Raw genomic sequence first — 22215 nt, 5'->3', positions numbered from 1 at the left:
TATTGATGGAAAAATAAAAAAAGTTATTGCTCTGAGAAGAAGGGGAGCGAAAAACGAAAACACAAAACCGAAAAAAGCTCCGGGGTTAAGGGGTTAACCTCAGTTGCCTCTATGAAGAAATAATGCACTATTATTTAATTTTTAAAAATAAAATTAAAGACAAAATGTATTGTCAACATGCATCTGTCCAAAATTGAAAATGGAAAAATAATCATTTAAAGCCTATAATATTGTTTTTACAGTACCTGTGATCCTGGTAGTCCTGGGTTGCCAGGCTGGCCAATGATTCCTTTCGCACCCTAAGTGAAAAAAAATGCAATCTTTATAGAATTATTGACTCTTCATGTATGACATGATCATTTATGAAGCCATCATTGAGTTCTTCATAAGGAAAAAGATCAAAACCTTCCTGCTTTCTGTTAGCTAGTTATTAATCCTTTAGTAAGAGAGCCAATTTGGTACTTAAAGGGAATCTGTCACCCCAAAAATCATATATGAGATAAGGCCACCGGCATCAAGGGCTTATTTACAGCATTCTGTAAACAGGTTATATTATACTCACCCAGGGGCGGTCCCGCTGCGGTCCAGATCCGATGGGCGTCACGGTCGGGGTCCAGCACCTCCTATCTTCATATGATTACGTCCGCTTCTTGTCTTCCTGCCACAGACTTTGTCTGCCTTGTTGAGGGCAGAGCAAAGTACTGCAGTGTGCAGGCTCCAGGAAAGGTCAGAGAGGCCCGCACCTGCGCACTGCTGTACTTTGCTCTGCCCTCAACAGGGCAGACAAATTACGCCTGCACTGAAGCGGCAGCAGGAAGACAAGAAGAGGATGACATCGCATGAAGATAGGAGGTGCCGGACCCAGACCGCGATGGCCATCGGACCCAAACAGAACCGGGACCGCCCCTGGATGAGTATAATTTAACCTGTTTTTCTTACCTTTCAGGTTACATCGGGGGCTTATCTACAGCATTACAGAATGCTGTAGATAAGCCTCTGATGCCGGTGACCTTATCTCATATATGTTTTTTGAGGTGACAGATACCTTTTAATGACCGAGCCAATTTTTACAATTCTGACCACTGTCAATTTATGAGGTTATAATTCTGGAAGGCTTCAACGGATCCCACTTATTCTGAGACTGATTTTTCATGACATATTGTACTTCATGTTATTGGTAACATGTCTTTGATATTACTTGTGTTTATTTCTGAAAAAAACAGAAATATGGCAAAAAATTAAAAAATGTTGCAATTTTCAACTTTGAATTGTTATCCCCTTAAATCACACAGATACAGTATGTCACAGAAAATAGTTAATAAATAATATTTCCCACATGTCTACTTTACATCAGCACAATTTTGGAAACAATCTTTTTTTGTTAGGGAGTTATAAGGGTTAAAAGTTGACGAGTGATTTCTCGCTTAACAAAACCATTTTTTTAGGGACCACCTCACATTTGAAGTCACTTTTAGCATTCTATATGGCAGCAAATACCCAAAAGTGACACCATCCTAAAAACTGCACCTCTCAAGGTGTGCAAAACCACATTCAATAACTTATTAACCCTTCAGGTGCTTCACAGGAACTGAAGCAATGTGAAAAGGAAAAAATTAACATTTAACTTTTTTTCACAAACATTTCACTTCTGAACCAATTTTTTTATTTCCACAAGTGTAAAAAGAGAAAATAAACCACAGAATTTGTTGTGCAATTTGTCCTGAGTATGCCGATACCCCATATGTGGAGGTGAACTACTGTTTGTGTGCACAGCAGAGCTCAGAAGAGTAGGAACGCCATTTGACTTTTTTTTATGCAGAATTCCCTGGAATTGAGATCGGATGCCATGTCAAGTTTGGAGAGCCCCTGTTGGGCCTAAACAGTGGAAACCCCTCACAAGTGACACTATTTTGGAATCTAGACCCCCCTAAGGAACTTATCTAGATGTGTGGTGAACACTTTGAACCAGCAAGTGCTTCACACAAGTTTATAACATAGAGCCGTAAAAATAAAAAATCACATTTTTTTCACAAAAATATTTTTGCCCCCAATTTTTTATTTTTCCAAGGGTAGCAAGAGAAATTGGACCCCAAAAGTTGTTGTGCAATTTGTCGTATGTCGATACCCCATATTTGGGGGTGAACCACTGTTTGGGTGCACAGTAGAGCTCAGAAGGGAAGGAGTACCATTTGACTTTTTCAACGCAGAATTGGCTGGAATTGAGATCGGATGCAATATCCCATTTGAAGAGTCCCTGATGTGCCTAAACAGTGGAAACCCCCCACAAATGACACTATTTTGGAAACTAGACCCCCTAGGGAACTTCTCTAGATGTGAGGTGAGTAGTGTTGAGCGATACCTTCCAATATTCGGAAATATCGGTATCTGATTGGATCAGCCGATATCCAAAAAATATTGGATATCGCCGATACCCGATACCAATGCAAGTCAATGGGTCAAAAATATCGAAATTAAAATAAACCCTTTCTTTCCTTGTAGGCTGATTCTACATGAAGGCAAACAACTAAGAATAATGTAGGGTGTATTGGGGAGGTTTAGTAGACATTAAAGGTATAGAGGCTTTGCCCAATCAAATGGAAGAGCAGGAATTAATTTTTTTTAAGACGTTCGAAGTTACAAAAATATTGACTGTTAAGATTTTTTATATTTTGTCAGATATTTATGTTTCACTACTTCCATGCTCTTCACCTTCTTTTTTACTTCTCCCACACTTTCTTCTTCATCATCCTCAGCAGCAGCATCTTTTTCATCAACTTCTCCTTCACCTTATTCATCTTCTTCTTCTTCACCTTCTTCCTATTATTCTTTTTTTTACATTCTTCATATTTTGCTAGGGTGTATATATGATGCCCGTAACTAATTAGAAACCAACACACCTAAAAATATCCGCTATATAAGGCCATGAAGTACATAATCACAACAAACAAAAAAACACCTTCACACTGAGCCAGTAAATTATACATCAACTTTATTAAACACCATAAAAAATTTTTTATTCAACTATTATTCTTCTTCGTATTCTACTTCTTCATCTTCTTCATATTCTTCTTCTTCATCATATTCTTATTTGTGACAGGCAATCCTGTAGTTGTTATCTATAAAAGTTTGAAGATTACACTTTCCGTTCTGCCTGTCACAAAAGATTTACAACAGGATTTGTCCATGTTCAGTTTGGCATGCAGAAGCAGGTTATTTCCAGGGGCACCACGAGGAGGAACGGACTCACCCCCATACACTGCTTAGTCTTCTTCTGCTTATAATTTAGATAATATCTTTTGCTCTGATTTTTAGTCTTATGTTTAATGTTCTTCTGCTTTTTGTTCTGCAGCTTCTTGTTCCTCTGCTTCTCGGTCTTCAGGGTCGTCGTCTCCAGGGTCGTCGTCTCCAGGGTCGTCGTCTCCAGGGTTGTCGTCATCTCCAGGGTCATCGTTTCCGGGGTCGTCATCTTCTTCGGGGTGGTCTTCAGGGTCGTCGTCTCTGGGATCGTCGTCTTCTTCGGGGTGGTCTTCAGGGTCGTTGTCTTTAGGGTCTAGAACTAGGAAATGTAGCAGAAGGTACAAGAGCCAAAGACACTGCCGAGAACCAGCTGACGGTACTGGAACCCTGATGGCTACCCGAAGGTACAAGAGCAAATGGAACTACCGAGGACCAGCTGACGGTATTGGAACCCGGTTACTAAGCAGGAGGTACCCGTGCCAGAAATCACTACCAATCTCGTTGGACACATTCAGGCTTCAAATTTATGAACCTGTGTTCGCCCCTTCCTTTTGTTATTTACATTCATCTGTGGATACACATTTTTTATTTATTTGTTTTATTTCATTATGATTTAGCTTTATGTCTCCTCATTCTCCACTACTAGATCACCAGGCTTATCGGGTTCTGCGCCGCTACAGGCAGTCAAATTTTTTCAAGGGTGTCTATGATGTCCATAGTATGTTTTTAATAAATGTATCCCCCTTGGGGAAATGTTTGTCAGCCTATACACTTAGTGTATGGGCATTACAGGTGTAGGAGACATGCTCCTTTAAATTGGGCCTAGGTTTTAATGAGGCCTTCCTCCACCTCTCATCATTTTCCACCACTAGATCACCAAGGTTCATGTGTTCCGCGCTGCTACCGACAGTCAAATTTTTGGCAACGGTGTCTATGATCCCCATGAAATATTTTTTTTAAATTTACCTCCCATGAGCAAATGCTTGTCAGGCCATGCACTCCATTACAAGTCTCAGAGACCCAAACCCCTACATTGGGCCTACTTCTTAACCCTGTCTCCTGCAATGTCTCTTCTTTAACTGCCACTAGATGACCAGGGTGAACGTGCTCTGTACTGTTATAGGCAGGTGAATTTTGGGCAAGGGGGCTGTGATGGCACTATTTTATTTATTAAAAAAAGGACCCCCCATTGGGGAATTGTTTGTCAGCTCATGCACTCCATTAAAAGTCACAGAGACCCACACCCCTACATTGGGCCTACTTCTTAACTCTGTTTCCTGCAATGTCTCTTCCTTATCTCCGATGATATGACCTGGGTTAATGTGCTCTGTACTGTTATAGGCCACAGAATTTTGAGCAAAGGAGGCTGTGATGGCAATAGTATATTTTTTAAAACGGTACCCCCCATTGGTGAAACCACATCCTTGTTGGCAAAGACTTCATAACATTTGTGTACCTTAAAGAGCTCACTTGAAAGCTCCTTTTTGTGTTGACCGGTTGCTCACATTGGACACAATACACTTCATATAAATTTGATAAAGCAATGCTGTTAGTTTGGGTCAATAGTTCATTACAAATATTTCTTTGTCCACTATATTAGTTTCTCTCCTTGAGAGCCATAACTTTGGCTGCATCAAATGGCGAATATACAAATGGCAATTTGGAATCCAGATTAAAATACTGTATACCAAATGCATTCAGACAATTACATAGTGTTAGGAGTCGAGTTCCCGCCGCTGCACAGGGGGAATCTCAAACCATGTCTGCTGCGGTCTCCCATTCTGCATCGACCGCAGTGGAGCCTGCTAATTGGAGACATCGGTTCCAGCATCTCACTGAATCTGATACTGTGCAAAGGGTTACTGCTGCCTCTCCAGGCTCTGCTATTGTACCCTGCACTGGTCTGCGGCGAGCAGGCTTTTCTGGGACTAAGTCCTGCTTTGCACACACTGAGCATGCCCAGGGTAAGATCTCTCAGTGGAGATTAAGGGTCACATGCTCAGGTACTGCAGCAACTTCCATTGGTCCTCCAGGAAGGCCCTGTACTTGATCAAGTTCTGTGGCAGTCTTCCATTGGTCCTTCTGGGAAGGTCCTGAAGTTGTTACAGCTATAAAATGTTCTCATGACCGCACGGCCATGCGCTATTATCAAATATGTATGAGCTCAGCACCAGTGTGGTCGTGTGTGTGGTCAGGGACCCAGCTGAAATAAGCCCTTAGAATGCTGGCACCTCCGGTGAGAAGTTTTGTGTGTATGCAGTCAGGGACCCGGCTGAAGTAAGCCCCTAGAATGCTGGCACCTCTGGCGAGGAGTTTATGTGTGAATTCAGGACTGGCTATAAGCCATTTGAATTTCGGCTCCACCAGAGAGGAGCTGTGTGCTGGTTGGACTGCATGACCACTGTTGGCTCTACACAGTAGCTGTGTCCCCTGTAAGCTAAACAGGGCACAGCGTTCTCTTTACTACGGGCTCTGTGAAGTAACAGAGTTTGTTTGTACTAATTTGCTTCCCCGCCTTGCTTAGCAGCAGGTTCTTTCCTGCACGGTGGATCCCGGGTTGCAAAGCACCTATCTCACCTAATAAATATATTTGGTACGTTCCGCCAACCCTAACACATAGCTGCATTTCTTGTAAAACATTAACAGATGTGACAGACAAAGCTCATAGTGACAATCTTGAGAAATGTTTGTTTATTCCCTTCACAAACAGTTCTAAGCCTCTACATGTTTGCTGTTTGTCATTGTAAAACATTAATGTTTACTGAAACTCTGCCTGTGGTGGTTTGATCTAAATGCTTGTGGCTTTTATATTCTAGGGGTTTATGGCCCCTCGTCTGATGACTCCATGATATTTCAGTTTCATACAACCTTGAAAGGTGGCCACTTGAAGGGCTGGGTAAAACTAAAGTTACTACATAGTGTAAATCACTATATAAGACCAGAGAAATATGACTAAGGCTGGTTTCACATTTGCGTTTTTTGCCGCAGCGTTTGTACCGCATATAAACGCATGCGTTGTGTTTTCCTATATTTAACATTAAAAACGCATGCATTTTTTTTTTGCGTTTTACCGCGTTTGACGACGCATGTGTCGTTTCGTCGCTTGCGGCTTGGCGCGGAAATGCAACATGTAGTAATTTCTAGAGGCGTCTATTTGCTGCCAGGAAACGCATGCGTTCGATTGCGCAAGGTTTGCGTCCTAAAACCGCATTGCTGTCTATGTAAACGCATGCGTTTTTAAGCACATGCGTTTGGTTGCATTTTTGAACGCATGTTTTTCAATTGAGAAAGCCATGTCTAGACACTGATAAGCCACCCCCCACCATCAAGGTGATAAAAGGGAGGGTGTGGACAGTTGCAGGTCACTTCTCACCAGACTCTGAAGCAGACGAGACACAGACAGGCTACATCTTGGAGGATAACAAGACCCTGAACAATGTGAGTATATCCTAGCCAATGCCTTTATTTTCTATTTTCTGTTCCCAGTGATTCAGGAGCAAGGATTAGACGTTACAAATACCATCGCATTCTGTCATTTTTAAGACCGGTCCTTGCCCAGAGAACGTAAGTATTTATCACATGCATTAGGTTGTATTGTATTGCCATAATCTGTATTTTGAAATTCCACAGGATTTTGCGTCTGGTAAATTTTTGATAATAATTTTATTTTTCCTTTTTTCACAGCACGACTGTCGGCCCAGGTTCTGGAGCGGTCCTTCATCCGACAGCCACGGACCCGTCCCAGCCATCCAGCAGCGCAGCAGCAAGTGGGCCTTCCACACTAACTGGAGACCAGGGAGGTGGTCCATCAGGTCTTTCCCTTTCGCAGTCCTCTTCCACTGCCCCCTTTTTGGGGGGCTCATCCCGGCAGCGGCACAGGGCTTCGGACAGGTCACTCATGCCCGAGTTTTTGCACTTGAGCTCGGTCTTACACGACGCAATCAAGGCTTTGGGTGACCGAATGGATGTTTCACATAACCTCTTAAATGCACGTATCCAGGAGGTCAGCAAAAGCCTTGATCAAGTGAAAGCCGACCTCCAGAGGCCAGCACATCATTTTTTTAATCAAATTGAGCAGGGCATGTCGGAATACCTTACTCCTGATCTCCAGCTGAGTGTCATGCAGGCCTGCAATGCTGCTTACGTGCAGGATATGCAGCAGAGTCGGTATTTCCAGCAGACAGTGGGGGCATATCCACCTGTGCCTTCACTGTCATGATTGTCCTCAATGCCGACCTCTGCTGCATCCCACTGCACGGCCACCTCAATTCCTTCCACAGCCGGACACCACTATAGCACCACCATGCCGAGTGCAGTTGGACATCCCACCGCCACCACCATGACATCTGCTGCTCCTGCTTGGACCTCCTCCACTGACACCACAATGCAGCAGGACCCTGGCATGGCCTTCCGTACCGCCACCTCCACGATGCAGCAGGAGCCTGGCATGGCCTTCCGTACTGCCACCACCACGATGCAGCAGTGCCCTGGCATGGCCTTCCGCTCTACAAGCGCTATGGACTCTGGCATGGCTGCACGCTCTATGAGCACTATGGACCCTGGCATGGCTGCACGCTCTACGAGCACTATGGACTCTGGCATGGCTGTACGCTCTACGAGCACTATGGACTCTGGCATGGCTGCACGATCTACGAGCACTATGGACTCTGACACAGTGCAGCCGGACCCTGACAGGTCATCCGCCACCACACCACGGCATATGAGCCCACCAAGACCTCCCCCAACCACAAAAAAAAACCCAGAAAAAAAAGCAGAGGACTCTTAGCATTCTTCCCCTTCACCTACCAATGTGTCTGTAATGTCAGGTTTGTCTCACCCTTCCAGTGCGTCTCAAGCCTCTCATGTGTCAAGCCCCATCCCCGAACTTCCAGACCCTTCTAGTTTCATTGCCCCTTCTCCTGCCACCTCTGCATCGTCCACGGTTAGCCAGGCCTCAGTTCTTCACACCCCCCGTTTACATCACTGTTCCCCAAGCCGGTGCAGTAAAAAATAATTTTTTGAGTTGTTAACAAAATAAAAAAAGTTTGATTTGCCACAATTATGTTTGGTTTATTGTGTCTTCTGCCGCCGGCAACACACACCGTGCACCAAGAAACGTCGCCACACACTTACTTTTTGGGCCACATCATATCTCCAGTAGTTTAAAAAAAAGAAGCTGCAGCTTTGTGTGTCTTTAGTATACAGATATGAGGTGGGCCAAAAAATATTACATGTATCTCCATAATCTCCTTTTGTCTGTGCCTAGTGTGGCAGTCTGAAGAGAAAATGGTGGAAATACAGTGCAGACCTCTACTGAACAGGTCAGGTGTCAAAAAACTCATTAGTTATGACACCTGACCTGTTGAGTAGAGAATTGCCTTGTATAACCACCATTTTCTCTTCTTTATACATAATCTATTACACACAAATTGAGGGGACAATGGTGGTCACACGCTACATATCTATGCTTACCTGCACAGGTGTCAGAAATAGTGAATTCATGAGCCTGTATATGTTTATCATGAATTCATTATTTCTGACACCTGACTTGATGAGTATAGATAGTGTGACAGTGATTGTCTCTTCAGTTTGTGTCCAATGGATACAGGAGAAGAGAATCATGACGCAATGACGTCAACAAGCTTACCAATAAAGCAACATGGCTGCCATTACTAGCAGTATGTGGCCAGTGTTTTATATCAGTATTTGTAAGCCAAAACAAGGAGTGGAACAATTAGAGGTAAATTATATTAACATAATAACTAGCACCTCTGCCTTTATCACCCACTCCTGGTTTTGGATTACAAAAACTGATATTAAATACAGATCAAATACTGCCAGTTTTAGGACAACCTTGGTTTGGAGAGGAAAAAGATAGGAGAGACAGTCAACACAACCACAACTAAAGTTTATTAATGAGAAATATTATTATCATTGTAGAAAATTACTGGTACAGATGTAATTACAACAGGACATTTACACAACATTGTCCTGCCATGACACACGTCCAATATCTGAATCAAAAAAGGCAGCAAATTGGTCCCGCATGTGACCAACGGCTGCAGTTGACCGCAGCGGGTGATGCTGGAAATCGGGCAGCGGTTGTGCAACTGGTTCATCCAGTTCAATGTTGGGTTGCTCCTTAACCATTATATAATTGTGCAGAACCACACAGGCTTTGACCACCTCGTCGACTGTTTCCACTTTTAGATTTATGGCTGATGCAAGAATGCGCCATTTAGCGACCAGAATGCCAAAGGTACACTCTACTGTTCTTCGGGCCCTGGTCAGTCTGTATTTAAAGATCCTTCTAGTGTGGTTCAAGTCCCGACTGGAATATGGCTTCAGTAGGTTTTCACACATCTGGAAGGCCTCATCCCCAACCATAACAAATGGCATCAGTGGACCTTGAGTGTTGGGTAGAGGTTGTGGCGGTGGAAAATTTAAATTGTTGCCATACACACGGCAGCCCATATCCAAGTTCTTGAAAGTCTGGGAATCGTTGCCATGGCCAAAAGCGCCAATGTCCACGGCGATGAAGCGACAGTTCGCATCGGCTATTGCCATGAGCACCACAGAAAAATATTTTTTGTAATTGAAGTACTCCGATCCTGTCCTGGCTGGTTTGATAATGCGAATGTGCTTTCCATCCACCGCTCCTAAACAGTTGGGGAAATCACACACATTCCAGAATTTTTCCGCAATTTCAAGCCACATGTCCAAGGTGAGTAGGGGTATAAACTCATCCCGGAGTACATTCCACAAAGCTCGGCAGGTGTCCGCAACTATTCCGGACAGGGTGGATATTCCAAGCCGGTATTGGAAGTGGAGGGATGATAAACTCTCTCCGGTGGCCAGAAATCTGGAAGAAAAACAAACACAAAAAAAACATTACAATCTATTCTTTTTATGGTGTGGTTATGATAAAAAAAGAAAGGAAAATACACAAAAAATACATGTCAGAAAACACTAAATTTGGACTGTGATTGGTTTAGATTTTGAACGTACCTTAATGTAACCAGCAGACGTTCCTCGGGTGGAATCGCTCTACGGAGCTGGGTGTCCTGTCGCCGTATGACTCCTTGGACACGAGAAAGCAAATCGTGGAACGAGTCTTGCGACATTTGTGTGTATTCCTGGAATTTCTCAGGGTTGGCATTAAGCTCGGCATACAGCGTGTGATAGACTTCACGGCTCTCACGTACTTCGATAATGGGGTGCCTCCAAAAACGCCTACGTTGTTTCCTTCTCCATCTTTCACGATTTCTGTCTTGCTCCCAAGCAAAAGCACAGGCAAAAAACAGCTTGAAGCTGAAATCCAGGTTGAAATAAAAGCTCTCCATGCGAAGATCCATCATGACACAGGATAGAGTAGCAAACTGTTAAAATTTCAGTAGCCCTAAGGTCTATATATAGAGATCCCATCATACACGCCCTCTGTAATCCCATTGGCGGTGTCTGGTTATCTTGATTTTTCTCTTGTGAAATTTCTGATCATGCGCACCAAAAACGCAAACACAGGAAAAAACGCATGTAAACGCGTACAAACGCGGCATTTTTTTAACCGCATGCGACAACGCATGCGTCTAAAAAATGCTGCATTTGTACGCATTTATATGCGTTTTTTCCACCATTTGCAGATGCGTTTTAAACGCTGCGGATTTAAACGCAAATGTGAAACTAGCCTAAGACAGATGCAAAAACTGGGGTACCTGTCCATGTACAGTGTGCTCATACCTGCAAAATTGGGGACACCCATGCATTGTAGTAAATCTCCCAGGGGTTCTCTGTCTTGGTGTTGCTTCTCTGATATTCCAGACGGATGATGTTTAAAAGCCTCTTGTTGATGATGTAAGTATACTGTATGTAGTTACCGTATTTTCCGGATTATAAGGCGCATCGGATTATAAGGCGCACTTTCTATGAGCGCCTTATAAGCAATCTTGTTTCATATATAAGGCGCACTGGATTATAAGGCGCAGCGTTAAATAAACCATTGCTCAGACTGCAAGTCAAAATTTATTACACTTTTTAACAATAACTTGCAACTGGTTCAGCTGTAATTGCAAATCAAAACGTTTACCGTACTTTTTCAGTTCATTCCAGTTCATTCCTCCACCAGAAATCCATCAAATCCGTCATCTTCAGTGTCGGAGTTGAACAGTTGGGCGATTTCGGAATCAAGCATGGGGTCCTCCTCTTCATTATCCGAGTCGGTCTCGTTGCTGCTGCTAGGCTCTTCAGTGGTGATTCCAGCCTTCCTGAAAGCTCGGATGACACTGGAGACTGATACATTCTTCCAGGCATCCACGATCCACTGGCACATAGTGGCATAACTCGCACGGCGTTGCCTCCCTGTGTTGGTGAATGTGTGGTCACCTTCTGTCATCCAATGCTCCCATGCAGCTCGCAATTTAACTTTAAATGACCTGTTGATGCTGATATCTAGCGGCTGGAGCTCTTTGGTTAATCCACCAGGGATGACAGCAAGCTTCGAATTAGTTTTCTTCACTTGGGCTTTGACAGTATCGGTCACGTGGGCGCGCATCGAGTCACAGACCAATAGGGATGGGGATTTGTGAAAAAAGCCACCCGGTCTCTTGACGTAGACCTCCCTCAGCCACTCACTCATCTTCTCCTCATCCATCCAGCCCTTTGGGTTAGCCTTAATGATGACACCAGCAGGAAAATTTTCTTTAGGCAAAGTCTTCCTCTTGAAAATTACCATGGGTGGTAGTTTCTGGCCATTAGCCTGACAAGCGAGAACTACAGTGAAAGATGACTTCTCATTTCCTGTGGTACGTATAGATATCGTACTGGTCCCTGTTTTCTCAACAGTACGGTTTACGGGGATATCGAAAGTGAGGGGAACCTCATCCATGTTAATAATGTGTTCTGGCTGGATATTCTTTTCATTTATCTTGGTTATGCAGTAGGTGCGGAAAATGGCCAGCTTCTCTTCATAAACCTTTGGTAATTGCTGGCACACAGTAGTTCTGGTGCGAATGGAGAGATGACGCCTTTTCATGAAACGAAAGCACCATGAAGGACCTCCTCGAAAGTCCTTGATTTCCATGTCACGTGCTAAAGCAGTGGCTTTGAGTCGAATAGAGACAGTGGAGACGCTTCTACCTGCGTTTCTCTGTTCCATAACCCACTGTTCTATTTTGTCCTCCAACTGTGGCCACCTTGCTTTGTTTCCTCGGAAACTCAGTTTGGTCTTCTTTACTTGGCGGAGGGCATCTTCTTGTTTTCTCCACTTACGCACCATGGATTCATTAATGTTGAATTCTCTTGCAGCTGCCCTATTTCCATGCTCTATTGCATAACTTATAGCTTTAAGCTTGAAACCTGCATCATAAGCATGTCTCTTAACAGGAGGCATTTTTTGGGGTAGTGGGTATAGTTAACGCTAAAGCACAGATATATTGCAAGGATCCTGCGCACAGAGCTGTAAGTATCACTCAGTGTGGCTCCTGACTACGGTGGCCGTAATGCTCAATCCATTTATGGATACTGTAAAAACCCAAGTGAAGAATAAATTCATAGGCGCACGGGGGGGAGGAGCATGGTATGTGCTGTGGTATGCCGCCGCCGACCCCTGCCGCCCACGATAGAGGTAAAGGATCCTGTATGAACCTCTCTCTTTACTGTCGGGTTCATATATAAGGCGCACTGGATTATAAGGCGCACTTTCTATTTCTGAGAAATTCTCAACATTTTATGTGCGCCTTATAATCCGGAAAATACGGTAATCTTTATATATATGTAATCATTATATGTATTTAATCCCTATATGTATTTATTAACGTTTGTATGTTACCATATACAAAAGTGCACACCCTCATACTATTCAATCATACTATTCCTTGAATTTTGTACTTTGCAATGAAATTGCGTTGTATTGCCTTCTTTAAAGCCGTATCTGAACCTTAGTGTTAAAAACATGGCAAATAAAATTGTCAAATTCTCCTGTAAATAATTTTACAAAGAGGGAACCATCATACGATTAAAAAATACAAGTGGATTTTCATGGGCCCATCCAGTATGTGGGTTCCAAGGCGTAATGGGGTGCATATGACTATGCAGAAGCTGGCTGGCCTTGTTGCCAATGTCTAAAACAAAGGAGTACGGGAGTACAAAATGAATACTGTGAAGTGGATTTGCATGGGGCCATCCAGTGTGTGGGTTCAAAGGCTTATTGGGGTGCATATGAATTGGTAGCAGGGCAGGCCTTGCATTCATTGCAACATTTTTTCAGGAGGCCCTCCTGGACATCTTATGAAAGGGGTATTGTGGTGCGTTGTTATTCTTGGCAGCCCATCCACTCACAGTGTAGGCTACAACAGTTTAGGAGACCTACTGTTTAATAATGGCCCTTTAAGAAGATTAATGCCACCTGATGCATCAGTAAAAATAGGCTCTTTGTCTTTAAGAGTCCCTCCATAAATGAAACAAGATGGGTCTGCTTATATGTCACACACCACATGGCCAGCTAGGGTTGTTAAATTTTACAATGACATTTCCCAGTGAATGCATTTGTAGTGGTTGAAAGCGATACTAAAGTTGAAAAACGCTTCAAAAATGCTGCGTCTGAACTAAGCCCAAGTGGGAGAGGAAATTTTCGGTCTGGGGTTAATTATTTGGCCTTACAGGCAAGTCATTAACCTGCAAAGGATGTGCCTTAACATATTTCCCAGCAAAATCTATTTTGGTTTCCTTTTATCGTGTTTTTTGTGGCACCGGGAAAAATGGCATGAATCTCGGAAAAAAATGTTTAAAGCTGTGAACTAGGGGTCAGGAGTGCTTCCAGGGGCGACCCCCATGATGTTCCTGTGTCATTTGAGCAGTGTTTCCATCATTTTCAGATGTTTATAGACCTTAAAAAGACCCCTAGATGGGATCGCGGCGTAAAATACTCGGTTCTCCCACAGACTTACATTGGGCTCGTTGCTCGGGTCGAGTACCTGAGTATTCCAATCTGCTCAACCCGAGCAACGAGCAGCCTGAGCATTTTAGTGCTTGCTCATCACTATACCAATGGTTCCACAATTAAATCAATGTCATGTCGAGCTGTTTGTTTTCATGGAATAAAGCCTAAGGCCGGGGTCACACTGGCGTATTGCATCCGATGCGAGAGCATCGGATGCAATATGCTAATGACACTCAGCTCCTGCTCGCAGCAGAGCAGGAGCTGAGTGTCATGCGTCTGTGCTCTGAGGATCGGAGCACAGCTGCGGAGGAGGCGGAGAAATGAATTTCTCCATCTCCTCCATTGCTGGGGTCCACTTATAGCGCACATCTCTCGGATGTTATCCGAGTGGTGTGCGCTGTCTCACTCACACCCATAGGCTTATATGGGTGTGAGTGAGCCGAGAGTTTTCCTCGGTCCGTGACAATCGCAGCATGCTGCGAGTGTCTCGGACCGAGGAAAACGGCCGACAAAAAGTCGGCTGCTGGGAGCGGCACCATATGCTAACATTGGTCTGAGTGCAATGCGATTTTTTGTTTGCATTGCACTCGGCCGTATTACGGTCTAGTGTGACCCCGGCCTAAAGGCTAATATCCATTATACCACCACACACCATCTGAAGACATTTGAATGACATTTGGCTAAGAGACAGATGTGCAGCTACAGCTGTTCCACTGACCTTATCCATCACTCTCAAAGGCTATCATGGTGCAGAGTAAAACAATTATGGAGGCTGAAAAGGAGGTGTTCAACGATAAGTTTCAATTTTGTCTTGGACTCAATGACAAGAAGAGATTAGCCTGGAGACTGAGTAGGTAACACCATAAAAAGGATTTCACAAGTGAATTCAATCTCTTCCAACTGCATGGTGCTTGGCCATAAAGTGAAGCATAATGTACAAAAGTCAGCCCCCCTGCAGTCTTCATTTTATGTCCACTAACAGCTCCTCATTGCATTGCTCTGGTCATTGAAACAGTATTATGGCATCTTAAAAAAAGTGTCCCAGGATCCATTTTTCAACAATGCCTGTACTACTGTGAGCAACCTACATTATCTAAACATGCCGTCATAATCTGTTGCTTCTGTTTCCCATTGAGTACACCTGTAATGTCAGTGATCAACAATTGCAGTTGGATTTGCCAGAAGTGAATCTTGATGATTTGTGCCTTCAGAGTGGCAGAACATTCCTCAGAAAACAATGAATAACCTCATGGATACTGTGACGCCCAGGAGACCGGGGTACCCAGCACCGGACCAATGGGGTCTGTCTCTTGAGGGAGATGTCACGGGTGGCTTGACCCGGTGCTGTGGCCTCAGGCAATGCACAGTGTAAGGGGTATCATGAAGGAACAGGCACTTACTTGATCAGCAGCAGGTTCTCTCAGCGGTGATGATCCTGATCCTGGATAGATAGCTATTGTCCAAATGAAAGTCTGAGGCACTGAAACGTTTAATCAGTTACCTTTAACATAAAGGGATTTACAACCAGTCCTGTCACCGGAGTCTGTATGGGAACTCTGAGTTACTTTGACCCTGCCGGGGTCTTCGCCTCTTATTGTACGCAGTTTCTGTGTGGCCCTGCTGCTGTATGTGAACTGGCTGCCGGCCCAATCTGTCCCCTCCGGGTCCTGATTCGACGGGCAACCCGAGTCCTTTTATCGGCTTACCCCCTCCAGGAGTACCGCTGAACTCTGTGTCTGTTGCTGCGTCCGGCCCTAGTGAAGCTGATATCACCTCACGTTTTTCCGGTTGCTGTATTATATATAATGAATACAGCCACGGATCCGGTATCCGTCTTTGCGCCTGTTCTGGGTAGTGATTAATGCTACCCGGTTCTCACAATGTCCTTTTTCTCTGTCCCTCTTCTCCTCAGGCCGGTGATTTAGGCCTGGAAACAGTCACAGGACTGTTAGAAATTCAGCTGTATGACCTCTCACTTTCAGCTCCTTAGCCCAACTGCCATTTCTTCTCTCAGACCAGAATGGATCAGGGGGAGTCTCTGGAGCTCCCCCTTCTGGCCGGAGGTGGTAGTGCAGTCTTGCTATTTTAGTATTTGTATTTACTGTCAGTAACTATTTTTGTGGCAAATACCCCTCGGGGTGCCACAATAGCATACCAAGATGCGTACATGCATGTACAGTGGGGCAAAAAATTATTTAGTCAGTCAGCAATAGTGCAAGTTCCACCACTTAAAAAGATGAGAGGCGTCTGTAATTTACATCATAGGTAGACCTCAACTATGGGAGACAAACTGAGAAAAAAAAATCCAGAAAATCACATTGTCTGTTTTTTTATCATTTTATTTGCATATTATGGTGGAAAATAAGTATTTGGTCAGAAACAAACAATCAAGATTTCTGGCTCTCACAGACCTGTAACTTCTTCTTTAAGAGTCTCCTCTTTCCTCCACTCATTACCTGTAGTAATGGCACCTGTTTAAACTTGTTATCAGTATAAAAAGACACCTGTGCACACCATCAAACAGTCTGACTCCAAACTCCACTATGGTGAAGACCAAAGAGCTGTCAAAGGACACCAGAAACAAAATTGTAGCCCTGTACCAGGCTAGGAAGACTGAATCTGCAATAGCCAACCAGCTTGGAGTGAAGAAATCAACAGTGGGAGCAATAATTAGAAAATGGAAGACATACAAGACCACTGATAATCTCCCTCGATCTGGGGCTCCACGCAAAATCCCACCCCGTGGGGTCAGAATGATCACAAGAACGGTGAGCAAAAATCCCAGAACCACGCGGGGGGACCTAGTGAATGAACTGCAGAGAGCTGGGACCAATGTAACAAGGCCTACCGTAAGTAACACACTACGCCACCATGGACTCAGATCCTGCAGTGCCAGACGTGTCCCACTGCTTAAGCCAGTATATGTCCGGGCCCGTCTGAAGTTTGCTAGAGAGCATTTGGATGATCCAGAGGAGTTTTGGGAGAATGTCCTATGGTCTGATGAAACCAAACTGGAACTGTTTGGTAGAAACACAACTTGTCGTGTTTGGAGGAAAAAGAATACTGAGTTGCATCCATCAAACACCATACCTACTGTAAAGCATGGTGGTGGAAACATCATGCTTTGGGGCTGTTTCTCTGCAAAGGGGCCAGGACGACTGATCCGGGTACATGAAAGAATGAATGGGGCCATGTATCGTGAGATTTTGAGTGCAAACCTCCTTCCATCAGCAAGGGCATTGAAGATGAAACGTGGCTGGGTCTTTCAACATGACAATGATCCAAAGCACACCGCCAGGGCAACGAAGGAGTGGCTTCGTAAGAAGCATTTCAAGGTCCTGGAGTGGCCTAGCCAGTCTCCAGATCTCAACCCTATAGAAAACCTTTGGAGGGAGTTGAAATTCTGTGTTGCCAAGCGAAAAGCCAAAAACATCACTGCTCTAGAGGAGATCTGCATGGAGGAATGGGCCAACATACCAACAACAGTGTGTGGCAACCTTGTCAAGACTTACAGAAAACGTTTGACCTCTGTCATTGCCAACAAAGGATATATTACAAAGTATTGAGATGAAATTTTGTTTCTGACCAAATACTTATTTTCCACCATAATATGCAAATAAAATGATAAAAAAACAGACAATGTGATTTTCTGGATTTTTTTTTCTCAGTTTGTCTCCCATAGTTGAGGTCTACCTATGATGTAAATTACAGACGCCTCTCATCTTTTTAAGTGGTGGAACTTGCACTATTGCTGACTGACTAAATACTTTTTTGCCCCACTGTATTTCTGCAGGTAAAGAAACTACAGTCCTTCTGTCCTCCAATCATTCCTGCACCCCAACGTCCACAAACCTTCATAAACTGTTCTGTTAGCCCTGGGTCCCACTCCACCTGTGGAGAGCCAAACCATCTCAGCTGCAACACCACCAGCCCCAGCGGTGGCCATCTATGGCCGAGTACCACAGGTGGCGTCACGCACAATCCCCTTTTCCCTTATGAATTTCCCCTTTCTTATTTTGATTGCACACTCAGGGCTAGGGATCGGTTTACCGCTGCCGTGACCACCCCTTTTAAAGCCCTCCGACCCAGTTCCGAGTACCCCACGGCACTAGCGGGTGTTGCATTTCTGGAGTCACAAGTAGGATGGACTGACTCAGCAAACTGAGTCTTGTGCACCATAGACTTTATTAAACTGTGTGATAACAGCCATTTTCCACGCCATGCGGCGTGCGAGGAGCAGAGGGGGTGTGTCTTCATGGGCAGAACTGAGAGAAAGAGCGCGAAGGAAAGCTGTGCTCTGTGCTTTGCTGTCAGCAGATGAAAAGCAGGAGGCCCTGACTTGAAAACCAGAAGGAGCACCATCCAGACCGCCGGTGGAGCAGCTGCTGACTCCAGTGACTAAACGCAGGGCCTGACTGAGGTACACTAGTGGGAGAAGAAAATGTCCAATCCAAGTGGAGACCCAGTGGCGGCCGCAGCCGCAGCCCCCATGATGCATCCAGATCAAGCAGAGGCCGCAGCTCCCATGATACAGCCAGATCAAGCGGTGGCCACAGCCCCCATGTTGCCGCCAGGCCCATCGGTGGCCGCAGCCCCCATAATGCAGCCAGATCCAGAGGCGTCCAGGGCCCCTATAAACCGGCCAGATCCTACGACAGCCGCAGCTACAGCCTCCATATTGCCGCTATCAATGCTGTACATACCGGGAGCAGCCTGCTTACTGTAGGATGCAGGGGAGTTGCACACGCTAAGCGATTTTAAAGGAGAGACTATGCAGTTTGTTTGAAGTGTACCCTCTGTCTGAGAATCAAAAAGTCAGCATCCTTACAGTTAACTGGTGCGGCCCAGAGGGAAGTAAAGTCATAGCTGGACACTGATACAAAGAACTGTTAAACAAATCTTGGCCAGACTGAAGGACACCTTTGATAGCCGCACTGCAACAGAAAAAAAAGTGAGATTCTTTGGGTGCAAACAAAGGGTGCAGGACAGTATACAGGACTATGCCCTTAATGTCCAGGAGGCGCTGCGGGCCATTAAGCAGGTTGACCCTGACAGCATGCAAGATGGGGACAGATTGTTAAAGGAGCAGTTTATTGAGGGACTCCTGTCCTGCACCCCTAAAAAAACACAGCTGCTCATCTTGGCCCTACAAAAACCCTGACCTGGACTTTGTACACTTGAAAGATAGGGCCATCCGGGTGCTGCATGAACCAAATTCCAGCCGAACAGCGCCGCCTAGGTGCCCAACAATTACATACCACCAGGAAGCGGCATCCTTCCCACAGACCCCCGTTGAGGCCGACATGCAGACCCTAGATGAGGACCCTGCTGCAGGACTCTATTTCCAGGTCCAGGAGCTGACCAAAAGTGTGGCTGCACTAACCAAAACCGTGTAGTCCATGCAAGTGTCCCCAAAGGAGAAGATCCAGCTGGCCTCCAGTCCAGGCGACGTCCCATGGAGAAGAGGATCCCACCGACCAGAGGAAGAGACAATGATCACTATGACCAGGACAGATGACCCACTTGTCGCCGCTGTGGCAAGGCGGGACACATCGCAAGATTCTGCAATTTAAATGAGCAGGGACAGGATCCTGTCTGCAGCTGCTGCTACTGGCACAGGGCAGGCCCTTGTTATGATCTGTGTTGTGACTTCTGCTCTTGGGCTCCCTCCGGTGGTTATGAGTGGTAGTGCTGCTGTCTTTGGAACGCAGCATTCATCAGGTGTGTCCACTTATTGCAATTCGGACTGGGCTATTTAGTCTTGCTTGATTCTTTAGTCAGTGCCAGTTGTCCATTGTTTCTGGAGGATTCACATCCCTGCCTGGTCTCTTCAGCTTTGCTGTTCATTTCTACAAAGATAAGTTCTGGCTTTGTTTTTGCAGTCCACATGCTGTGGGCCTTATAGTTCAGTGCATTTCCATGTTTTGTCTTGTCCAGCTTTGTCTGTGTAAGGATTCTTTCAGCCAAGCTGGTATCTCTGGAGATGCAGATATACCCTCCATGTCTTTAGTCAGATGTGGAGATTTTGTATTTTCTGTGGTGGATATTTTCTAGTGTTTTAATACTGACCGCATAGTACTCTGTGCTATCCTTTCTTTTAGCTAGAATGGCCTCCTTTGCTAAATCCTGATTTCAGTCTGCGTATGTCATTTCCCTCTCCTCTCACAGTCAATATTTGTGGGGGGCTGTCTATCCTTTGGGGATTTTCTCTGAGGCAAGATAGTTTTCCCGTTTCTATCTCTAGGGGTATTTAGTCCTCCGGCTGTGTTGAGGTGTCTGGGGAGTGTTAGGTACATCCCACGGCTACTTCTAGTTGCGGTGTTAAGTTCAGGCTCTGCGGTCAGTACAGGTACCACCTTCTCCAGAGTACGTCTCATGCTGCTCCTAGGCCACCAGATCATAACAGATCCGGTGACCTTGGAGCAGCATGAAAACTTTCACTGGAGTAGGTGGTAACTATACTGACTGCAAATCCTGATCTTAACACCGCAACTAGAAGTAGCCGTGGGGTGTACCTAACAAACCATAGACACCTCGTCACAGCCGGAGGACTAAATACCCCTAAAGATGGAAATAGGAATTCTACCTTGCCTCAGAGCAGAACCCCAAAGGATAGGCAGCCCCCCACAAATATTGGCTGTGAGTAGGAGAGGAAAGACATACACAGGTAGAAAACAGGATTTAGCACAAGAGGCCACTCTAGCTAAAATAGGAAAGGATAGGACAGAGTACTGTGTGGTCAGTATTAAAACCCTTCCAAAAATATCCACAGCAGATTATACAAAAATTCCTCCATCTAACTAAAGACGTGGAATGTATATCTGCAACTCCAGAGAATCCTACACTCAGAGCAGGAATACAATCAAAAAACAAGCACACAGCAAGTGTGCCATAGAAAAAGAAACAGACACTTATCTTTGCTGAATTGGCAGCTAAGCAGGAGAAGCCAGACAGAGGTCCAACACCTTCCAAGAAACATTGACAACTGGCAAGGACTAATGAGTCCTGCAAACCTAAATACCCCAGTCAGAATTGCAATCAGTAGATACACCTGTCCAGGACTGCAGCCCAGGGACAACTGCATTACCACCTACAACCACCGGAGGGAGCCCAAAAGCAGAAACACAACAGGCCCCCTTGACTCAGGGGCCCTATAGCCACTGGTAAGGGTCCCCTGGAGCAGTGGGAGCCCTAGGCAGCTGCTGGCCAGTAAGCCAGCAGGTGTCAGTGCCTGGGCCCACAGGAGAATCCTCCGGTTCTCAGGGGGCCAATCTGAGCCTGCAGTCAGCAACTAGTCCTGCAAAAGGAGATCAAAGCACTGATGTAGAGACAACAGGTGGAGTTGTGGGGAAAAAGACATCAATTTACCCCGATATGCCACCCTTGCTAAGCTGTTCACTGTAATTAACAATGCAATAGAGACAGCAGAACCCTTGCTTCTGTTCGATCAGGTGGAGGATAATGGCTCTGAGGGGCAGCTCAAGGATTGGTGTCAACAGCTACACGTAGGCACTGACTCCTTTGCACCAAAACATGGGGTTTACCGGGTGGCTCGAGAGTATGAGCGGGTTTCAAGCAAACATCCTCTAGACTTTGGGCAGGTAAAAGGGGTCCAGCACCATATCCCCACTGGAGATCATCCACCCATTAAAGAAAGGTACCGACCTGTAGCCCCAGCACACTATCAACATGCCAAGGATATGTTGCGGGGGATGAAGGAGGCTGGGGTATTCAGAGATAGTTGTAGCCCCTGGGCAGCTTCATTAGTCCTTGTTAAAAAGAAAAATGGTATCATGAGAATGTGTGTTGACTACAGACGAATTAACAGCATTACATACAAGGACGCCTACCCATTACCTAGAATTTAGGAATCACTAGGTGCACTGAGATCTGCTAACTATGTCTCCACCTTAGATCTTACCAGTGGGTAATGGCAGGTTCCTGTGGCAGAGGCGGATAGAGAAGACAGCATTTACAGTGGACCATTCCCTATTATTACAAACCCTCTCATCCCTTGGCATCGCAGACTTGGCCCTATCCTGGAT

The 22215-nt window shown here is 45.1% G+C and overlaps 1 protein-coding gene across 2 annotated transcripts in view; it reads right to left on the bottom strand.

The window, feature by feature from the left end:
* The window catches only part of LOC138642353 (collagen alpha-2(VI) chain-like), a 668325-nt gene that overhangs the window by 505082 nt on the left and 141028 nt on the right, over window positions 1–22215 (bottom strand). For both annotated transcript variants that reach the window (XM_069730466.1, XM_069730467.1), the window contains one exon: window positions 246–299. In XM_069730466.1, the coding sequence (XP_069586567.1) occupies window positions 246–299 (54 nt within the window). The remainder of the gene's footprint in view (window positions 1–245; window positions 300–22215) is intronic.

Source organism: Ranitomeya imitator, chromosome 6 (assembly GCF_032444005.1).
Source record: "Ranitomeya imitator isolate aRanImi1 chromosome 6, aRanImi1.pri, whole genome shotgun sequence".
Taxonomy (NCBI): domain Eukaryota; kingdom Metazoa; phylum Chordata; class Amphibia; order Anura; family Dendrobatidae; genus Ranitomeya; species Ranitomeya imitator.
This window is presented reverse-complemented; position numbering and strand designations above follow the sequence as displayed.